Genomic DNA, 18,981 nt, shown 5'->3' on the forward strand with positions numbered 1-18,981 from the left:
ACACACTGATCCAATACAGCATACATTTTATCATAGAAAAGTTGTGTGGCTAAGTTAACATCTCTGCATTCTTTAATATTAATCCAATCCGTTTCCTTCAACAGACTGTAAAGTTTCTCAAAATCTGCCTTTGTGAAATTATACCTTCTATGATGATTATTTTCTTTTCTCCTATTTCGGTTAACTTTAAGTATTATCTGAAGAGGAGGATGATACCCGTCTTTTGGAATGATTGGATCAATTTCCTCAACAATACGTATGCCTAATAAATTTGTTAACACAAGATCAAGTGTCTTATTATTACTATTCTGTACATTGTTAACAGAGTGGAGGTTCGAAAAATGTAATACCCTACTTAATTCTTGACTTATATTACTTCCTTTGTTCAAATCATACGTACTGTCAACTATTTCAGAGATATTAAAGTCGCCAACTATAATAATGTTATTTCCAAGTAAATTAATATATTGTTCTAACTTACTAAAAAATTCTTCGTAGGCATCTAACAAGGGAACATCCACAATGGTGAAGTCGCCGATCGCGATGAAACTTAGCAAACACATTGAGGTACATGTAAAACAATGCCAGCATTAATTTTAGGCGCCAACATTCATTAGCGCGTTAACTAAGAGGCCTAAAAGTTGCGACATTTCAAGTTCCGCGCGATCAGCGATGAATATCTGCTGGCCAATGCTAAGCCGGCACACACACTTCCCGTCTGGAGACACACCCTCTGTACCGCCTTTTACCCTCCAAGTGGTTCTCTCCGGCACGTTTCCCTCCCTTCTCCTCGCGCTTGCGAGGAGAAATAAAACAAATAACTAAAATCGATGGCCTAGATTGAATACCTCGTATCTCAAAAAGTTCTTCCTATCCATTATTTCCCTTAAGACTGGTCACGCCTCCCAGCCACACATGAATATGCAGTCCATCAGAACAATGTTCATTGGGTTTATTTTCCTATGCTGATACGTAAAGGAAAATGAACCTTATAAAATTATACTGTAGGAGTCAGTAAATAGGTCACGCAGACATACTTTCCTATAGTACGGTACGATAAGGTTCATTTTCCTTCACACGTCGGCATACGAATAAAGAACACAACGAACATTGTTCTGATGGACTGCGTATTCATGTGTGGCTGGGAGGCGTAACCAGTCTTAAGGGAAGTAATGGATAGGAAGGACTTTGTGAGATACGAGGTTTTCATTCTAGGCCATCGATATACATGTTGTTATGCGTGTATGTATTGACAGGAACAACGGAGAACACAACTGTTCGTTTAAAAACAACGAGAGTGTTATCGGTAATGAAATGAAATGTCGTATGGCTTTTAGTGCCGGGATATTCCAGGACGGGTTCGGCTCGTCAAGAGCAGGTCTTTCTATTTAACACCCGTAGGCGACCTGTGCGTCGTCATGAGGATGAAATGATGATGAAGACAACACACACACCCAGCCCCCGTGCCGTAGGAAACAACCAATTAAGGTTACAATCCCCAACCCGGCCGGGAATCGAACCCGGGACCCTCTGAACCGAAGGCCAGTACGCTGACCGTTCAGCCAGCGAGTCGGACAGAGTTATCGGTATCAACATATCATAAACCTACAATTTCACATGCAGCGCAAAATACCACGCTTCAATCTACGTTATTACGGCCTATGTCCGCAGTGTGACATCTCCCCGTGAGCGTCAAAACCTATTTGACAATAGTTGACTGCTTAACACTCACCCTCAATCGCGTCATAAAGCTGCAGCTCCCGAAAGTTCAGCGGACCTTCTTCATCGTGACTTCCGTGCTTTATTTGAAGATGAAAAATAATTTTTGACACGCTCAGTGACATTGCCCTTAAGGACTCGTCGCAAACGTTTTCATAAATATTTCATAAAATGTAAACTGCCTATACAATGTGGAAATTCCAAGGGAGAGCTATGAGGAAGGCTGATAGCGTACGCAGTGTAGCACAGGTTCTGTTCGACAGCTAAGCAAACGGCAGCGCGGGGAGAGGGAAACGAGTGGTGCTGAACCAGGCGGATGGAGGGGAGGAGCAGAGGTGTGGCACAAAGCAGTGTTCCGGCTAAGCATTGGTCAGGAGGAATTCATCGCTGTTCGCGCGGAACTTGAAATGTCGCAACTTTTAGGCCCCTTAGTTAACGCGCTAATGAATGTTGGCGCCTAAAATTGATGTTGGCATTGTTTTTACACGTACCTCAATGTGTTTGCTAAGTTTCATCGCGATCGGCGGCTTCACCATTGTGGATGTTCCCTTGTAAGTGTGAATTTGGGGGAAAGTAAACTGTGCAGACATAGTACTTCTTATTGTTGACAGTAAATTTAACCCATGCTGACTCAGTACTTGAGTCTAATGAATGAACCATTTCTGGATTAAATGTTGCATTAACACCAATGAGGACTCCACCGCCATCTTTTTTGCGACTAGTTATGGCATTCCTGTCCTTACGAAATATAGTATACCTATTATCAAATAGTTCAGAATAATGTAAAGTATCATTCAGCCAAGTCTCAGTCAGACATATTATATCAAAATTATTAGATAATATACCTGTGTATAAAGTATGTGTTTTAGATCTTAATCCACGTACGTTTTGATAATAAATTACAAATTCATTATCTAACAAACACATTACCCAATATGAATAGTGTTCTTAAATTTTCTGATGTCATCTTCACAGGCGATATTGACAACTGGTGAATTGTCACTTTGTCTCATGAAGATTCGGCCATTCCTTGTCCAAAGGTGCTTCACATTAGATGACCTGCGAAGTTGACGACATTGAGCCAGAAGCCGCTTCCTGGTAGGACAAAGGCTCTCGTTGATATAAACGGGATTATTGTGGGTGAATCCCAAGTCCAAAGTCGACAGATTCCTTTTCACGCGGCGTTTCCGCCATGAACAATGCATTCATATACTGTAACATATTAACATTAATTTTCTTTACGTACTTCGAAAAAAGTGCTGAAATTTCCGTTTGCCTGAAAATTGAAATTTTGACGTATTTTTTATGTTTGACCTATCATTGTCTTGAACACCATAAATTTCACGCTTGTCATTGTCGTCCTGAAGGCTACAGTCGTCACTTACATCAAGTGTTTCCTTACATTCACTCGCTTCTGTATCACTTTGTGTTGTATTTACGGGCCCTACTTACAAAGAAATCTGAAAGAATATCTTTACTCGCATCAGTCAATTTGTGCGGCTTTGTTTGTTTCATTTTGCCGATTTTCTCAAGTATAGCACAGAAACGTAAAATACACCAGCGTTAAAACGGCTTCCGAGTTCGCGGGCTTCGATGTCTGATGCTACGTTGTCAATTTTCCATAAACGCACGGGAATAAAAACAACCGTATTTCTAAAGTGCAAACCGTTCAATACCAAGATGCTGTAATTAAATTAAAAGCATAAATATTGTTCGGTGAAAGTACAAGAATTGATAAACACGTCATTCTGTATGTTCTAAATGCAAAGAATGAATTCCACGGGAATTTATCAGCACTGCTTTGGCGGCAATAGTTTAGGAGCGGCTAGTCACAGGAAGGAAGGCGGTAATGTAGTGTTTGTGGAATTATTTAACGTAGTTGTTCTCTGCATTTTTCCACAACTCTGGTCTGATCTTTGTATTTGGCTACCGACAGCTGATCATCTGTAATGGAATTGTATGTGTTACGATATGTTCACATGAAAGAATACTTGTTTGAAGGGTTACAACGATGTCTCCCATGACCGCTAGGCAGCTCCTGCGCAGAACTGAAACGTCCAAGGTACGAAGAGCAATTACAGAATTCGAGACTCTGCCAAAAGCACTGAAAATGTTTATTGGACATATTAGAATATATGAGCTACAGAAAAAAAAGTGAAACACCACATGACTTGTTACTTTGTAAAGTGGTGGGAACGTACATGTAAGAGAACTTCGGATTTCAAAAAATAAATTTTCAAAACTGAATTTGAAAATTCAGGCGCCATGGCGACTGGGCTCCCAGTATTTTTCAACCCCTGGCCATGACCAACCACAGTGGAAAGAATATCATTCTTAAGTCATGCGACATGAGTAAACTTCTAAGATATCTTACCATATTAAAATGAGAGTCTCGTGTTATATTGCATGTATACGTAGCAAGTTTTTGAAAGTCTTATACCACATGAATTACCATCAGGCAGACTCTTTATTTTTAAATGTTACGTAGTATTAGAGAATATGGTTTCGAATACAAGTATCTATTCTTGAAAGTATGCAAATGCATAAATACCAGATTCTGTCCAGTATGAAAAATATTTGATTGAAGATTTAACGTACTGGGACCAAAATTTCAGAACATTTGATTCAGAAAATAGTTAGTTCGAGGAACTGATAATGCAGGATTATTATAATAGATTTTATTGCAGTCAATGGCCATACAAGAGGTAATATAGAGGAAATTGTGTTTTTATATGTAGTCCGTTTTATGTCTTACAGAAGTCTGTTAGCAAGGTTCCTCTGTTTTTGCACCACATTACATTGTATTGATCACAATTTGACCCACATAGCTTGCTCTGGCACTTGTCTTCTGGATTACGGTATTTCTCTGTTGTGCATATTCGGTTGTGAAACTCATGGGCCACTACTCTCGTCATGATGTGTTGTAGTTCATATCTGTCTTCAGTCCAGTTCTTGTAGATCATCGCATCCGTGGCGAAGAACTCTGGCCATATCTCTTGTTTGTTCTTGGCGAGTTCTCTTCGTAGATCTTTGTAGGCTCCGGTGGCTGGCAGGAGCAGGTCTAGGCTAAGTTCTTCTATGGAGAACTGTTCCTTTGTTAGCATGTAGGTGAGGCGTGAGGGTGTGTACTTTGATAGGCTTAGAACTCTTTTCAGGAAGTGAGCTTTAACTTTTTCTATGTCTTCTAGATTTTTCTTGTTCAGGTTCTTCCATATCATCTCTATTCCTTATGTCATAATTGGTGCAATCTTCAGACGGAATATGGTCATTGCTGTTTCTAAAGACAATTTTCTCAGTTTCTTTATACTATTTGCTGCTATCTGAGGTACCTTCTCTGATTTGTAGGTTGTACGTGTCTCCTCGGCTTTGCAGTGTGATTCCTAGGTATTTGAAGTTTGATAAGTTTTGCAGTGGATTTCCTTTATACAGGATGTAGTTATTCGCTGCCAGTCTTCTGCCACTTCTAAATGTCATTTTCACTGTTTTCTTGTTTAGATTGAAGTTTGTTTTTGCGGCCCACGCTACGAGATTGTTGAAGGGTTCTTGGGCATTTTGAATTTCTTGGGATATGATTACCATGTCGTCTGTGTAGGTGTATATTTGGACATTTTCTGTTGCTATTTCTTCTGGTATTGCTGCAATGGCTATTACAAAGAGCAGGGGGCTTAAAGGGTCACCTTGAAGGACATCGTTCATTTGCTCCACGGTAGCTAGGAGAGATATAGATGTTTATTCCTAATGTAAAGTAAGTAATAATAATAATAACTTAAATGTTTCCACCTTTTCAATACAATATATTCACAAGATTACAAAATTATACGGTACTAGTTTCGACCCATCTAGGGGTCATCATCAGCCGTATTGGAGCAAAGACTCAACAATATTGATCCTCATATCAAATTCACACTAGAATCCGAATCAAATCAAAAAATCAACTTTCTAGATTTAACCATCACTAGAAACTCAGATTCTTTCAGTTATAAAATTTTCAGAAAACCCACTCAAACAGCCTCCACCATTCGCCAAGATTCAGTGCACCCCCAGTCCCACAAACGAGCCACATACAACAGCCTAGTTCACCGAGCCTTCAGCATACCTATGTCCAATAAAGATCTAAAAAACGAACTCAACACAATCCGCGGAATCGCAAAATTCAACGGCTTCAGCAATCATTTTATAGAAAGGATAATCAATAAACACAAACATCGCCCAAAAACTACCCTCAAAAAAGAAATAACCAAACCTCTAACATTTTCCACCTTCACGTTCAACAATGATATCTACAAGTTAACCAACATCTTTAAGAAACAAGGCGTTAAAATAGCCTTCAGAACCAACAATAAGAACATGAATGTTTTATACAATACTTCACACATCAACAAGACCAGCAGTTTTTTAAAATCAGGAGTTTATAGGATCAAATGTACCACCTGTAAAAAAACCTACATCGGGCAAACCGGGAGAAACTTCATTATCAGATACCACGAGCACACTAACGCAATAAAATACAACAAGTTTTCAGCCATCGGCCAACACATGCAAGATTATAACCATAATTTCACCAATATTGAACAAGACATGGACATCCTCGTATTAGCAAACAAGGGCCCTTTACTGAACATAATGGAAAATTACTACATACACCTAGACCAATACTTTAATGCCAGTCACAATCTCAATGAAATCTCAGAGAAACCCAACATACTCTTCGATCTATTTATCACTTTCCTCAGAAACAATAATGCAGCCAACCTAAACTCAATCCTAAATTTAATCAAAGGTACTTTTCCAAGACAATTACACTTTCTCCCGCACCCTTCAGCCCCACCTTAAGCCCTCTTCCTAAGCCATATTTCATTTCAATACAAGAACTTACTGATTTCCATGATTATAATTTTTACAACATCCCATTTATACTTTATTCTTTGTTAAAAACCTCTTATTATGTATATTCCTTGTATTATTAACTATTACCATAACATCTCATTTCACTTGTTATTCTTTAAAATAATATTGTCTTAGGATTTCGCCACAAATGATCTTTGCTCCAATACGGCTGATGATGACCCCTAGATGGGTCGAAACTAGTACCGTATAATTTTGTAATCTTGTGAATATATTGTATTGAAAAGGTGGAAACATTTAAGTTATTATTATTATTACTTATATATTGTTCAATACGGACCAAAAACATGAAATTCATAACCATCAATAATGTAAAGTAACTGACCATTTATATTAGCTAGAAGAGAGGCGGCAGGTGTCACAAGGTGGATGCGCAGTAGACTGACATGGTCATGATGTCTCAGAACTCGCCCTCCCATTACACTATGCATTGTCTGGTGCGTTAATATCAGTCTATATACTCTTCAGTGTCGGTGTTTTCATTCTAAGCAGTGAAGTTCGGTGCATTGCTGTTCATGTGTAGTCTGCACGTTGTTTCTTTAATTATTTAATTACAGTTGAACCTGCTTTATACATAACTCTGTTCAGCATAATTCGTATTTGTACGTAATTTCCTTTAGGTCCTGACAAAATGTAATTTAAAAGCATGTTAATTAAACCTTATTTATACGTAATTCGCTGTTATTCATATCAAGTGTCAGTGAAATATAACTGAGTTTTGCGTAATTGTAATAAGCACGTGCTTTTTTTTTTTTAAGAAACTGCTGTATTTACGAAATTTCCTCTTTATTGGCGTAGACAGAAGTAGAGAGGTTGGGTTTCGGTGCTGAAACAGAACACAGAGATTTTCGCCGAGTGACATTGTTGACCCTTACTTACTGGCCAACCGAGTGAGTCCCTCTCACTCTCTATCTTGCTCCTCTTCTATCTTTGTCGTTTTTTACCTTCACAATGCCGCCAAAGATTAAGATACATTACGAGCAAAGTGGGCGGTTTCGGTGCGGAAACAAAAGAAAATACAGTAAATTTGATTGAATATGAGAATTTCTTTCCTGGGAACAACGGAGAAGTAAAATGTCCACGGTGCTGTATCTGGTGTTTACTGTTGAACAATAGTTTTGTCATTCAGTTGCTTTTGATTAGCCATGGAGATCAGAAAAAGGAAAAGTTATAGCCTAGATGGAAAAGTAAAACTTATACGAGAAGTGGACGCTAATCCACACAAAACAAGAACTTAAATTGCTTCAGACTTAGGGATTGCTTATACCACGCTGTGTACAGTCATCAGTAAAAGAAATGCTATTTTGGACGAGTTCCTAAAAGTGGTTTCAAAATCAGCAAAGTGCAGCCGTCAGCAAGAAGGAAGGTACGTAGATTTGGAGAAAGCAATTTTTACATGGTTCCAGCAAAAGCGCGCTGCAGCTCTACCAATTAGTGGCGACATGCTGAAAGCAAAGGCGATAGATTTAGCTAAAATGATGAGTATCACTGTTTATTTAAGGCTTCATCAGGATGGTTCCAAGGATTTAAAGATCGTCATGGAATCACAGGGAGAACAATTTGCGGTAACTCAAAAGCTGCGGACGACATCCTGTGCAACACTGGAAAGAAGAGGTTCTGCCGGGTTTCCTAAGCAATTATCAACCTCCAAACATCTCCAGCCTATTCCTACAATCTCCTTCCTAATAAAACATTAACTGAAAAAGGAGACTTATGCCATGGAGGGAAGAAAAGTAAAATTTGTGTAACAGTACTTCTCGCCACCAGTGCAGATGGATCTGACAAACTTCCTCCACTTGTGATACGAAAATCGAAGAATCTGAGGGGTTTTAAGGGTGTGAAAACAAAACCTACAGAATATGAATCCAACAGGAATTCTTGGATGACTATGCTTCTAATGGAACAGTGTTTGAAAAAACTGGACATTAAAATGAAAAAGAAACAGAAGAAGATTCTTCTTTTGGGTAGATATGCAGCACATCCACCTCAAATCGTTCTGGAGAATGTCCGAGTGGAATTGTTCCCTCCTAACTGTACCAGTGTTCTACAACCACTTGATTTGGGCATCATTGCAAATTTCAAAGTGCTATATAGAAAAATGCTGGTTCAACATTTAATAACACTGAATGATGCAGGAAATGAACCTCTCTCCATTCATTTGCTACAAGCCATGGACTTTATTTCGGCTGCCTGGAAGCAGGTGTCATTCTCCACAATCAGCAACTGTTTCCGCAAAGCTGGTGTCTTACTAGAAGAGGCTGCCTCTAATGATGATTGTGGGGATGAAGTTTTGTCTGGCAATGAGCTAATGCTACCGGAGGGTGTAGATTTCGATACTTTTGTGCATTTCGATGATAATCTGGCTGTATGTGGAGAACTACCGGATGAAGAGAGTATTGCTGATGTATGCCAACAACGCGGTGGTGATGGACCAGCTACAAGCGATAGTGACAGTGATGGAGATAACGACTTGAACCTTGAAACACCTGAACTGAGTGAAGTGTTAAGTGTAATCGATGTGTGTAGGCATTACATCAGTGCGAACAGTTGTAGTGAAAATGCTTTGAATTCATTACTAATTTTGCAAAAGGAAGTTTAATATTTTCTGTCTTAATGTATTTATTATTTGCAAGGATTTACACATGTACGTCTATTCCATTGGTTTTTCAGTAAATATGCGATGTATTGTGTAAGTCTGATTTCTAAGGAATTCTGAGTTACAGGTAGTTTTTTTTCTCTTCCCCTTGATATACGTATAAGTTAGGTTCAACTGTATTTTCAAGGCTTGCGGATGTTTTAAAATTCGTGAACTAGTGCATATCGTTCGTGAGTGAAGTGAATTCCAGTGTATACGTCATGTCTGTGCCTTTAAAATGCCATGCTGTATGGTTGCAGGCTATACAAAGCATCCCAACAATGCAAAGAAACGTAAGTTGTCCTTTTATAGATTCCCAAAAGACCTAATCCTGTACAAACAATGGGTACCTTTTTGTGGAAGAAAATGCATTTTAACTCTAAAATCGCACATATATGCTCCGAACATTTTATGTCATCTGATTTTGAAAGTGATTTACAATCTGAACTTTTATGCCTTCCCCCCCAACCACTTGTTGAAAAAAAGGTAGTTCCTTCCCAAAACATTCCCACGCTTTCTGCATCAACAGACAGTTCAGAGAAAAATACAAGAGCCGAGTCGGGATTATAAAAACAACCGCTAATAAACAAATCTGTAGAGAAATCAAGTGAGCTTGATGATTTTTATCAGGAGGGACAAATTAACGAACAGTTATGTCAAAATAAAAATAACTTGCTCTTGAAGTGTCAACTCGCTGGTGTGATGGTCGAAAATAGAGAATTAAAAGAAGGAATAAAATTATTTACTGAAGGTCTAAAAAGAGCCCAACACAAAACAACAAAATTGGAGAAATTTTTAAAAACTATGAGGAATTTTTTAAATGTCAAAAATAATGTTTGCAAAAGGGAAAGTGTAAAAACTGGTCACCTGAAGATGTAGCTATAAAGCTGTTACAATTCAGTATATGTCCAAAAAAGCTTTGTCATAAGTTAGGGAAACTCCAAAGCACTCTCTCCCTAGTGAAGCAACAGTAACACAGCAGTTGTCACAATTTTCAACTCCACCTGAATTTTTGGATATCAGCAAATATTATAAATAATAATTTTAAGAGTTGTAGTGATGAGCTTCGACGAGATGAAAGTTAAATCTGATATATGCTGTGATAGTGTTGATGTATTTAGAGGGCCCCATGTAAATATGCTGGTTATTATAATAAGAAGACTATCTGGTAAATGGAAACAGCCGGTTTAGTATCTGTTTGACCAGGCCATCACTACTGATTTATCATTTCCACTTCCATTCTGTTAGCTTGTTTTTTCCTTAATGTGTCTGATACCAACTGTCTGGGTACACATTCATAAGCTTTCTCAATATCAATAAATGTAATCACTATGTCTTTTCCAAACCCCCATCTTTTCTCCATCATATGTCTTAATGTAAAGATCAGGTCAAACATTGATCCGTCTTTCCTAAAACCATACTGTTCTTCTTCCATTTTTCCTTCTAGCTCCCTCCTGAGTCTTCCTTCCAATACTCTCTCAAATATCTTAGCTACATGGGCAGTAAGGGTGCTCCTTTTTATCACCTTTCTTTAATTTTTTTTTTTTTTTTTTTTTTTTGCTAGGGGCTTTACGTCGCACCGACACAGATAGGTCTTATGGCGACGATGGGATAGGAGAGGCCTAGGAGTTGGAAGGAAGCGGCCGTGGCCTTAATTAAGGTACAGCCCCAGCATTTGCCTGGTGTGAAAATGGGAAACCACGGAAAACCATTTTCAGGGCTGCCGATAGTGGGATTCGAACCTACTATCTCCCGGATGCAAGCTCACAGCCGCGCGCCTCTACACGCACGGCCAACTCGCCCGGTCTTTAAATATTGGGATAATTAAACCCTTTCTCCACTCTTCTGGGATCTCTTTCTTCCTGCAGATTATTCGAAATAATCTATACAGCCACTGTAGCCCTATTGGTCCTGCTGCTTTTATCATTTCTGTAGTTACCTCATCCACTCCTGCTGTTTTACCGCTCTTCATCTTTTGTACGGCTTCCTGTATTCTAACATTAATATCTCCTTTTCTTGTTCTCCTTCTTTCCCTATTGTTTCTTCTTGCTCCTTCTCATCTACCAGTTCATTACCTATATTTAATATTTAGCAATTCTGAGAAGCATTCTTCCCATCTTTTTAGCGTCATATCTTTGTGTCAATATCTTTCCTGTTTCAGTTTTTACAAATTTTGTATCTTCCTTATTTTGTAAACTGTTCTTCACCAAACCATACAAAACCTTTTTACTTCCCTTTATATCTATCCTCCTGTAAAGTTTCTGTAAAACTTTCCCAGCTCTTCAGTTTCTCTTCTTGTACTATTTTCTTGCATACCTTTTTGGCTTTTTTATATTTCTGCCAATTCCCTGTACTATTGCTGCCTATCCACTTCCTCCAAGCCATTTGCTTCTCTTTAACTGCTTCCTTTACCCTGCTGTTCCAACAAGGAGTCTCCTTTTCCGCAGGTGTTTACTGCACACTTTACAAAACCATTTCTGAAACATGTCCATTCCTCTTTCGCACTGTTCATGTTATCCTTCTTCAGATCCTCTTGAAACTTTTCCCTTACTTCTTTCTCTTTTAACTTCCATCCCTTTATTTTTATTTTTATTTCCCTTTTTTCTATTAACTTCGTTATTTTACCAAGTCTTAATTTGGCTACCACCACTTTATGGACTCCTTCGAAATTTGCTCTTGGCATTGCTGTCACATCTTCCAGTTGTCTATGTTTCTCCTTCTCCACCAGAATAAGATCAATCATTGTCTTCGTCTTTCAATCTCCCCAACCATATCTAGTTATTTTTTGTGAGTTCTTCTTTTCTAAACCACGTATTGCCAACAGTTAATCCATTCCTTCTACAAAAATCTATTACCGAATCTCCTTCTTCATCTTGCTTTCCATAACTATAGGGGCCAATTATCTCATCTTTTCCCTGTCTGTCTATTCCAACATGTGCATTCATGTCTCCCATTATTATAACCTCTTTGTCTTCAATACAGCTTTCCAGTTCTTCTAGCAACTCTTCTAAACATACATCTGCATTCCCCGATTGGGGTGCATCAACCTGTATAAAATCCTTGATTCCACTCTCAAGTCCAAGTCTAACTTTAATTATCCTGTCACTGATCTGGTAAATTTTGTTCACATATTGCGCTAGGTCTTCTCTCAATATAATACCAACACCATTTGTTGCCATCTTTCCTCCACTCCAATATGATCTATACCCTTTCTTCAATTCTTTGTGACCTTTCCCCTTCTATTTTGTCTCACTCATTCCCATCATTGTTATGTCTTTCTTCTCCATATACTCTATCAGTTCTTCTACCTTGCCATTCACAGTAATGATATTGATGATACCGATTCTATGTCTGGTAGCCCACTTCTCACAGTTCCCCCAGAGCACCGGGAACTGCGCGTCACTTCAGGGTGATGCACTAGCATTTTCTGAGGCATCGATTCACTCGCACTCATTTTTAGGCTGTTTGTATGATGGGTTCGCCACTCCCAAAGGCATTTTATTACCTTCTGCCAGGTTAAAATTAGGCCGCCCCTAACATGGAGTCAGACACCTTTCGTAGCCGTTCTTTTGGAGTACAGACGCTACGGGTTTGTCCCTTCCGCTATCTCCACCGTACTGAAGTCCACCTTCTCCACCGTAGATGCCTTTGAGGTCTTCACTCGTAACCCTGAACTGGGACCCATGGCAGATGTTACACACTGGGTCAGTGTGCTCTGGGACTCACATAGGCAGGGGTGCCACTCCTTGGGTAAGGCTGCCTCCGAAGAGGATCCCTACTCGATACCTACAGGGAAAACTGGAGTACCGGGAGAAAAACCTGTCCTGCCTCCATTTTGTCCACCACAAATCTCACATGGGTTGACCGGGATTTGAACCACGGTATCCAGCGGTGAGAAGCTGGCGCGCTACCGCCTGAGCCACAGAAGCTTAATAATAATAATAATAATAATAATAATAATAATAATAATGCTGTGTCAAGAAAATAAGGTGAAATTCTTTGTTTCGCAGAGAACTTTCCTCTGCGTCTTCAGAAGTAAGCCCAAAAAGCATATATCATGTCTATAAGTACGGGCCGTACCAATAAAATTTTGCGATGTCACCACTGTAAAACATTTGCAGATAATGCAATAAACATTAGAGGACACTTATACTGCATCCACCTTACAATTTATTATTCATGAAAATACATTTGCAAAGACAAAGTTGCCCTAGTTATTTATTTTATGTCCTCAATATTTGAGTTATGCATTGGTTTTGGAAACAGTCTTATAGCGCTTGAAATTGTCAGGGTAAAAAGTAGCAAATAACCTTTGAAGAAAATGCCTTTTTTAACAGTGACTAGTTTTATTAGCCTTGCAACTCTATATTTGGTAGTCAAAGGGGCTGTTTCCCACTGTCGGCTGTCCTCGAAATAGTTCTTAATAGTTTTCCCATTCTTCTGCACTAAGGCAAATGCCAGGACAGATCCTTTCCTAGGCCATGGCTGCTACCCTCATAACTTATACCTTCTTGGCCTGAGAGAGGGCTTTATGCTCTTGGGGGCCTGCCGTACCTCTTCAGGGTTCAAAATTAAAGGGGAAAAAAAACATTTTGAGAAAGTGCTGAATATTTCTGTCGAATTGAAATGTGTCTCTTATTTTGGTCTTGCAAAGTGATAATTTAGAAGACACTTTAGGTATCAGTGGTTGAAAATATTGTTTCTTGCAATATCCATTTGTTCTGAGTGTTTGAGTATTTACTTTCTTTCTTTTCCTGTTGCAGCCTCTAAATTTAATTTTGGATGATGGAGGAGACCTGACCAATCTGGTACATACAAAATATCCACAATATCTAAATGGTATTAAAGGTCTGTCTGAAGAAACTACTACTGGAGTCCATAACCTATACAGAATGATGAAAGAAAATAAATTGAAGATCCCAGCTATCAACGTGAATGATTCTGTTACCAAGGTAAAATTTTTAGTAGCATTTTGAACATATTTGTTGTTTTGTTATCTGAATCATAGTGTCCACATTCTGGAAAGTCAGGGAAATCTTCCCTGATGATGAATTTGAGGGGATATGTTTAGACTCTAGTCTGTTGTAACCCAGGCTATTGCAGCATTTCTTTTTCAGGTATTTTTTCACAAGAAATGCGTAACAATTCTACAATTTTTGTGTGCCCTAGTGTCTATTCTTTCAACCATTTTTATGTTATTCTTATTTTATTTCAGTTCTAGAATGCTCTCTTGAAACTCATGACAAAGGCTAACAAGCAGTGTACATTTAAGAAACTTTGGCTAGACAGTAAAGTGTTTCCTGAACTGAGTGGTTGGTTGGATATATTGGTAAATGATGCAACTTAAGCATATTGTAAAGTGCGTTGTAAATTGTTGAAATTTAGTAATATGGGTAAACAAGCAGTCACTTCTCATGCTAAAGGACCTACTCATATAAAATACATGAAAGCTAAGTCTTCCCAGCCAACAATGTCTTTCTTTGCAAAGAATACCTCTACTCCATCTCCACTTGAAGATACACAGCCAAGAGTTAGCACTACATCCACAGCTATACAAAGGAATTAGTACTGCCAGGAACAAGTCAAAGGAGTTTAAAGACTTGCAGTATGAATAAAGATGATGATATATTGGCTGAAGCCATATGGGCTCTCCAGGTTGTCGCTGGAAAAATGTTTCTCAACTCTTGTGATGAAACCTCCGCAGCATTCAAAACTATGTTCCCAGACAGTAAAATTGCTCAAAACTTTACTATGGGCAAGACTAATGGATTAGCCCCATATTTTAAAGGAAGTTTGTAAAATGACCTAAAACAGTACTCTGACTATGTTGTTTGTTTTGATGAATCATTAGACAAATTTATCCAAAGAGGACAAATGGACTTACGTATAAGGTTAGGGATGTAAATCTTCAAAAGTTGCAATAAGGTATTGGAATAGTGTATTTTGAGGCAGGGCAGCTGTAGATCACTTATTAGATGGGTTTATACATGGACTGTCCTTACCTTTAGGCAATATTTTGCAAATCTCAGTGGATGGCCTGAATATTAACCTCAGTTTTATTTAAAAACTTGAAAATCATTTGCAAGTGCTAAACCCTGAGGCCAAATCTTTTCTTGCTATAGGCATGTGCAGTTTGCATACAGTGAATTGAGCCACGAAAACTGGAATCTCCAAAATTGACTGGGACCATTTTAATTTTTTCAGATCACTACGCAGTCTTCTTAAAGATAGCCCTCTTCAACGTGCTAAATATACAGACATAACAACAAGCACCGAATTTCCTTCAAAGTTCACTGCAATAAGATGGTTGGAAAATGGATGCTGTGTTTATCAAGCTCTTAAAATATGACTACATTGACAAATCTGTGAAAGAGTACTCTGGGGGAAAAAAAGAAGGGGAAAACACCTTTAGTACCTTACAGAAGCTGGGAAGAATCCACTACTTAAGGCAAAATTAAGTGTGTTTAGAAGTATTTTGCCAAATGTTGAACCTTTCCTCAGAAGATATCAAATTCAGAAACCTATGGTGCCTATAACTGATTTTCCTTCAAATTTAAAAACTGGTTTGAATATAGACCTAGACTAATTGGAATTCATTATATTCACCTACGTTAGAAACACAAATTAATTACTTTTGATCTCAAGAATGCTTTAAATCCACATGAAATAGTATTAGATTGCTGTGGTAAAATGATTTTATTTTCATATTTGAATTACTCTATTAATAAGTTAGTTGTACTTTTGTTCCTTGGATATGATATAATAAAGGTATAAGTTACTTTTAAACAATTTGTAAGTGCCCTTCAATGTAATTGTTTTTCCATAAATAATTGAAAAAAAAAAAGAAGGGGAAAGAGAATTAGGCGAGCTATGGGATTGGCGGAGGTTGGAATGTCCTTTTTTGTTTCTTGTAAAGCATGCTGTTCGGCTAATTAAATTGCCCCTCAGTTTTCATGAGTCAGGGGAATTTTTCTTAGTAGGTCAGGGAAAGTCAGGGAAACTTGAGAGAACATTTCCGTGAAAACTGTGAATATCATTGGCCAGAAGAGCTAGATCATCAGCAAATCCTAGACAGTTCAAATGTATGTTATCCTTCTGGGTTCCAATTTTTATATTTTTTGAATTGTGCTTGCACCATTCTCTCATACTGTACTCTAGTGCACAGTTAAAAAGAAGAGGTGATAATCCGTCACCCTATCTTAAACCAGTTGTTACCAAGAATGGTTCAGAAAGTTCTCCTGTGAACTTAATTTTAGAAATTGCATTAGTTAGAGTAAGTTCAAAAATTTTGATTAGCTTTGAGTGAAGTCCGAAATGTCTTAAAATTTTTAAGAATGATGGTCTGTGGATGGAGTCGTAAGCTTTCTTGAAATCTATAAACGTTATGGAAAGGGGCTTCTTTCGTTTTCTGTAATATGCCATGACTAGCTTTGAAGTTATTTGTTCAGAGCAGCTTCTCCAAGGTCTGAAGTCTCCCTGGTATTCACCTAACTCTTGATCAAGTTCTTCTTTAATCCGATTATATAATGTATCGTAGAGAAAATCTTATACGTGCAGTCATGGATGGAAATACCTCTATAGTTGTCTGGATTACTTCTTTCAACTTTCTTATGAATTGGATTAATTATAGCTGTTGTCCATTGTTGTGGGAATTTTTCTGCTACCCAAATCCTTTGTAATTTCATATGGAGGGATGTCTGAGTCGCACTGCCGCCATATTTCCACTTCTTTGCAAAAACCTTATCTTCTCCAGACGCTTTGTAGTTTTTCATTTCCTTAAGCACTGTTTCAACTTCTTTTGCTGTAGGTGGGTTTATATTTTCTGGTTTAGTTTTTATCGGGGTATGTGTATCAATCAATAAGAGCTTTTCAGGTTCATCACTCTTCAAGAGCTTGTTAAATGCTTCCACCATGATTTCTGCGTTTTCCTTATTGCTATGCGCTATATTTCCATCTTTATTTTTCAGCAATAATGTGGGGGGGATTTGCATTTTTGCACTTTTTTACCAAAGGTTTTGCTAGAATTGGTTTGTAATAATTTTCCAAAGTAGTTCAAATGGTCAAAGGTGATCGCCCTTCTTAAACCTGGAAAGTCGGAGCAGAGACCTGAAAACTACTGCCCAATAGCACATCTCAGTTTCATATATAAACTCTTGGAATGAGTCCTCCTCACTAGGATAGCACCACTCATTGGCGCTGTAATCCCCCTAGAGCAAGCTGGTTTCAGAAGAAATCGTAGCTGCACTGATCAAGTTTTGTCTCTTACCACTCGCATAGAGGCAGGTTTCCAAAATAAGTTAAAATCAACAGCTGTCTTTATTGATCTGACAAGTGCATATGATACTGTTTGGCGACATGGACTAATTCTTAAAGTGTTGGAAGTAATTCCCTGCTTGGAAATTGCAAACCTAATTTCCAACATGCTCTGTGAGAGAGAGTTTGTGGTATTCCTAGGTGATTCTAAAAGTCACAAAAGAAAATTAAATAACAGTCTGCCACAGGGATCAGTATTGGCCCCAGTTCTCTTCAACCTCTACATCCATGACTTACCATCAACCACAGCTACTAAGTTCATCTATGCTGACAACATTGCACTGGTAGCTCAAAGCAGAAATTTTGAGGATGGAGAGGCATTCTTTCAGCAGACTTGGTCAAAATGGCAACATTCTTCAAGTCTTGGCGTTTGATCTCAAGTGCTTCTAAGACCGAGGTTTCATGTTTTCATCTCAGCAACTGACTAGTAAACTACGAGCCATCTGTTTTTTTTTCCTTGGTGAAAAACTAAAGTACAACCCGTTCCCGAAATATCTAGGAGTCGCACTGGACAGAACTCTGAGCTACAAAGAACATCTCACCAAGCTCTCTCACAAAATCGCTACAAGGAATAACATCCTGCACAGGCTTTGTGGCAGTTCCTGGGGAGCATCGGCTGACTGCTTACGATTAACGGGTATCAGTCTTGGCTACTCTGTAGCGGAATACTGTGCCCCGGTATGGCTGGAAAGCGCACATGTGCATAAAGTGGATACTAAACTGAATGATACCATGCGCTGAATAACTGGTACTGTAAAGTCAACACCTCGCCACTGGTTACCCGTATTTAGTCATATCCCACCACCCCACCTGAGGAGAAAGGAAGCTCTGCTGAGAGAAGCAAAGAAGATCTGGTCATCTCCCTCATTACCAGTTCACCAGGAATTTTGTTATCCATCGCCACGACGACTTCGATCTAGGAGACCAGCAAGTATACTCGCCGGCTGACTCTTGAGGGATAATTTTAATCTAAACGAGAGCTGGCGGGATGAGTGGTCAGTCTCAACATCTGGAACAAATGCTCATGACCTAAATCCAACTCAGAAAATGAAGGGATTCGACCTTCCAAGAAAACTATGGTGTCACCTCAACAGACTGAGAACTGGGCATGGACGCTGCAATTTCTTACGCCATAAGTGGTGTTGGATGGATTCTCCAAAGTGTGAATGCAGTGAAGAGGAGTAGACCATGGACCATGTCATCCTGCGCTGCCCTCTTCATGCCTACTCCGGAAAATCCAGCCACCTGTTTCATCTTTCAGAAAGTGCTGTAGAGTGGCTGAAACACTTGGACCTGGACTTATAAATTTGTAGTTATAATCACCATACAATTAAATAAATAAATAAATAAATAAATAAATATAGTTTGTTAAATCTCTTCGGTATTTTCTCTTAATTCTTCTAATAGTT

General features: G+C 38.6%; 1 protein-coding gene across 1 annotated transcript in view; it reads left to right on the plus strand.

Annotated features, from left to right (window-relative positions):
- Ahcy (adenosylhomocysteinase) overlaps positions 1-18,981 on the plus strand; it is a 235,915-nt gene that overhangs the window by 149,624 nt on the left and 67,310 nt on the right. Inside the window, exon 4 of the mRNA XM_067145465.2 lies at positions 14,023-14,211. Coding sequence (XP_067001566.1) covers positions 14,023-14,211 — 189 coding nt within the window. The remainder of the gene's footprint in view (positions 1-14,022; positions 14,212-18,981) is intronic.

Source organism: Anabrus simplex, chromosome 4 (assembly GCF_040414725.1).
Source record: "Anabrus simplex isolate iqAnaSimp1 chromosome 4, ASM4041472v1, whole genome shotgun sequence".
NCBI classification, from domain to species: Eukaryota; Metazoa; Arthropoda; class Insecta; order Orthoptera; family Tettigoniidae; genus Anabrus; species Anabrus simplex.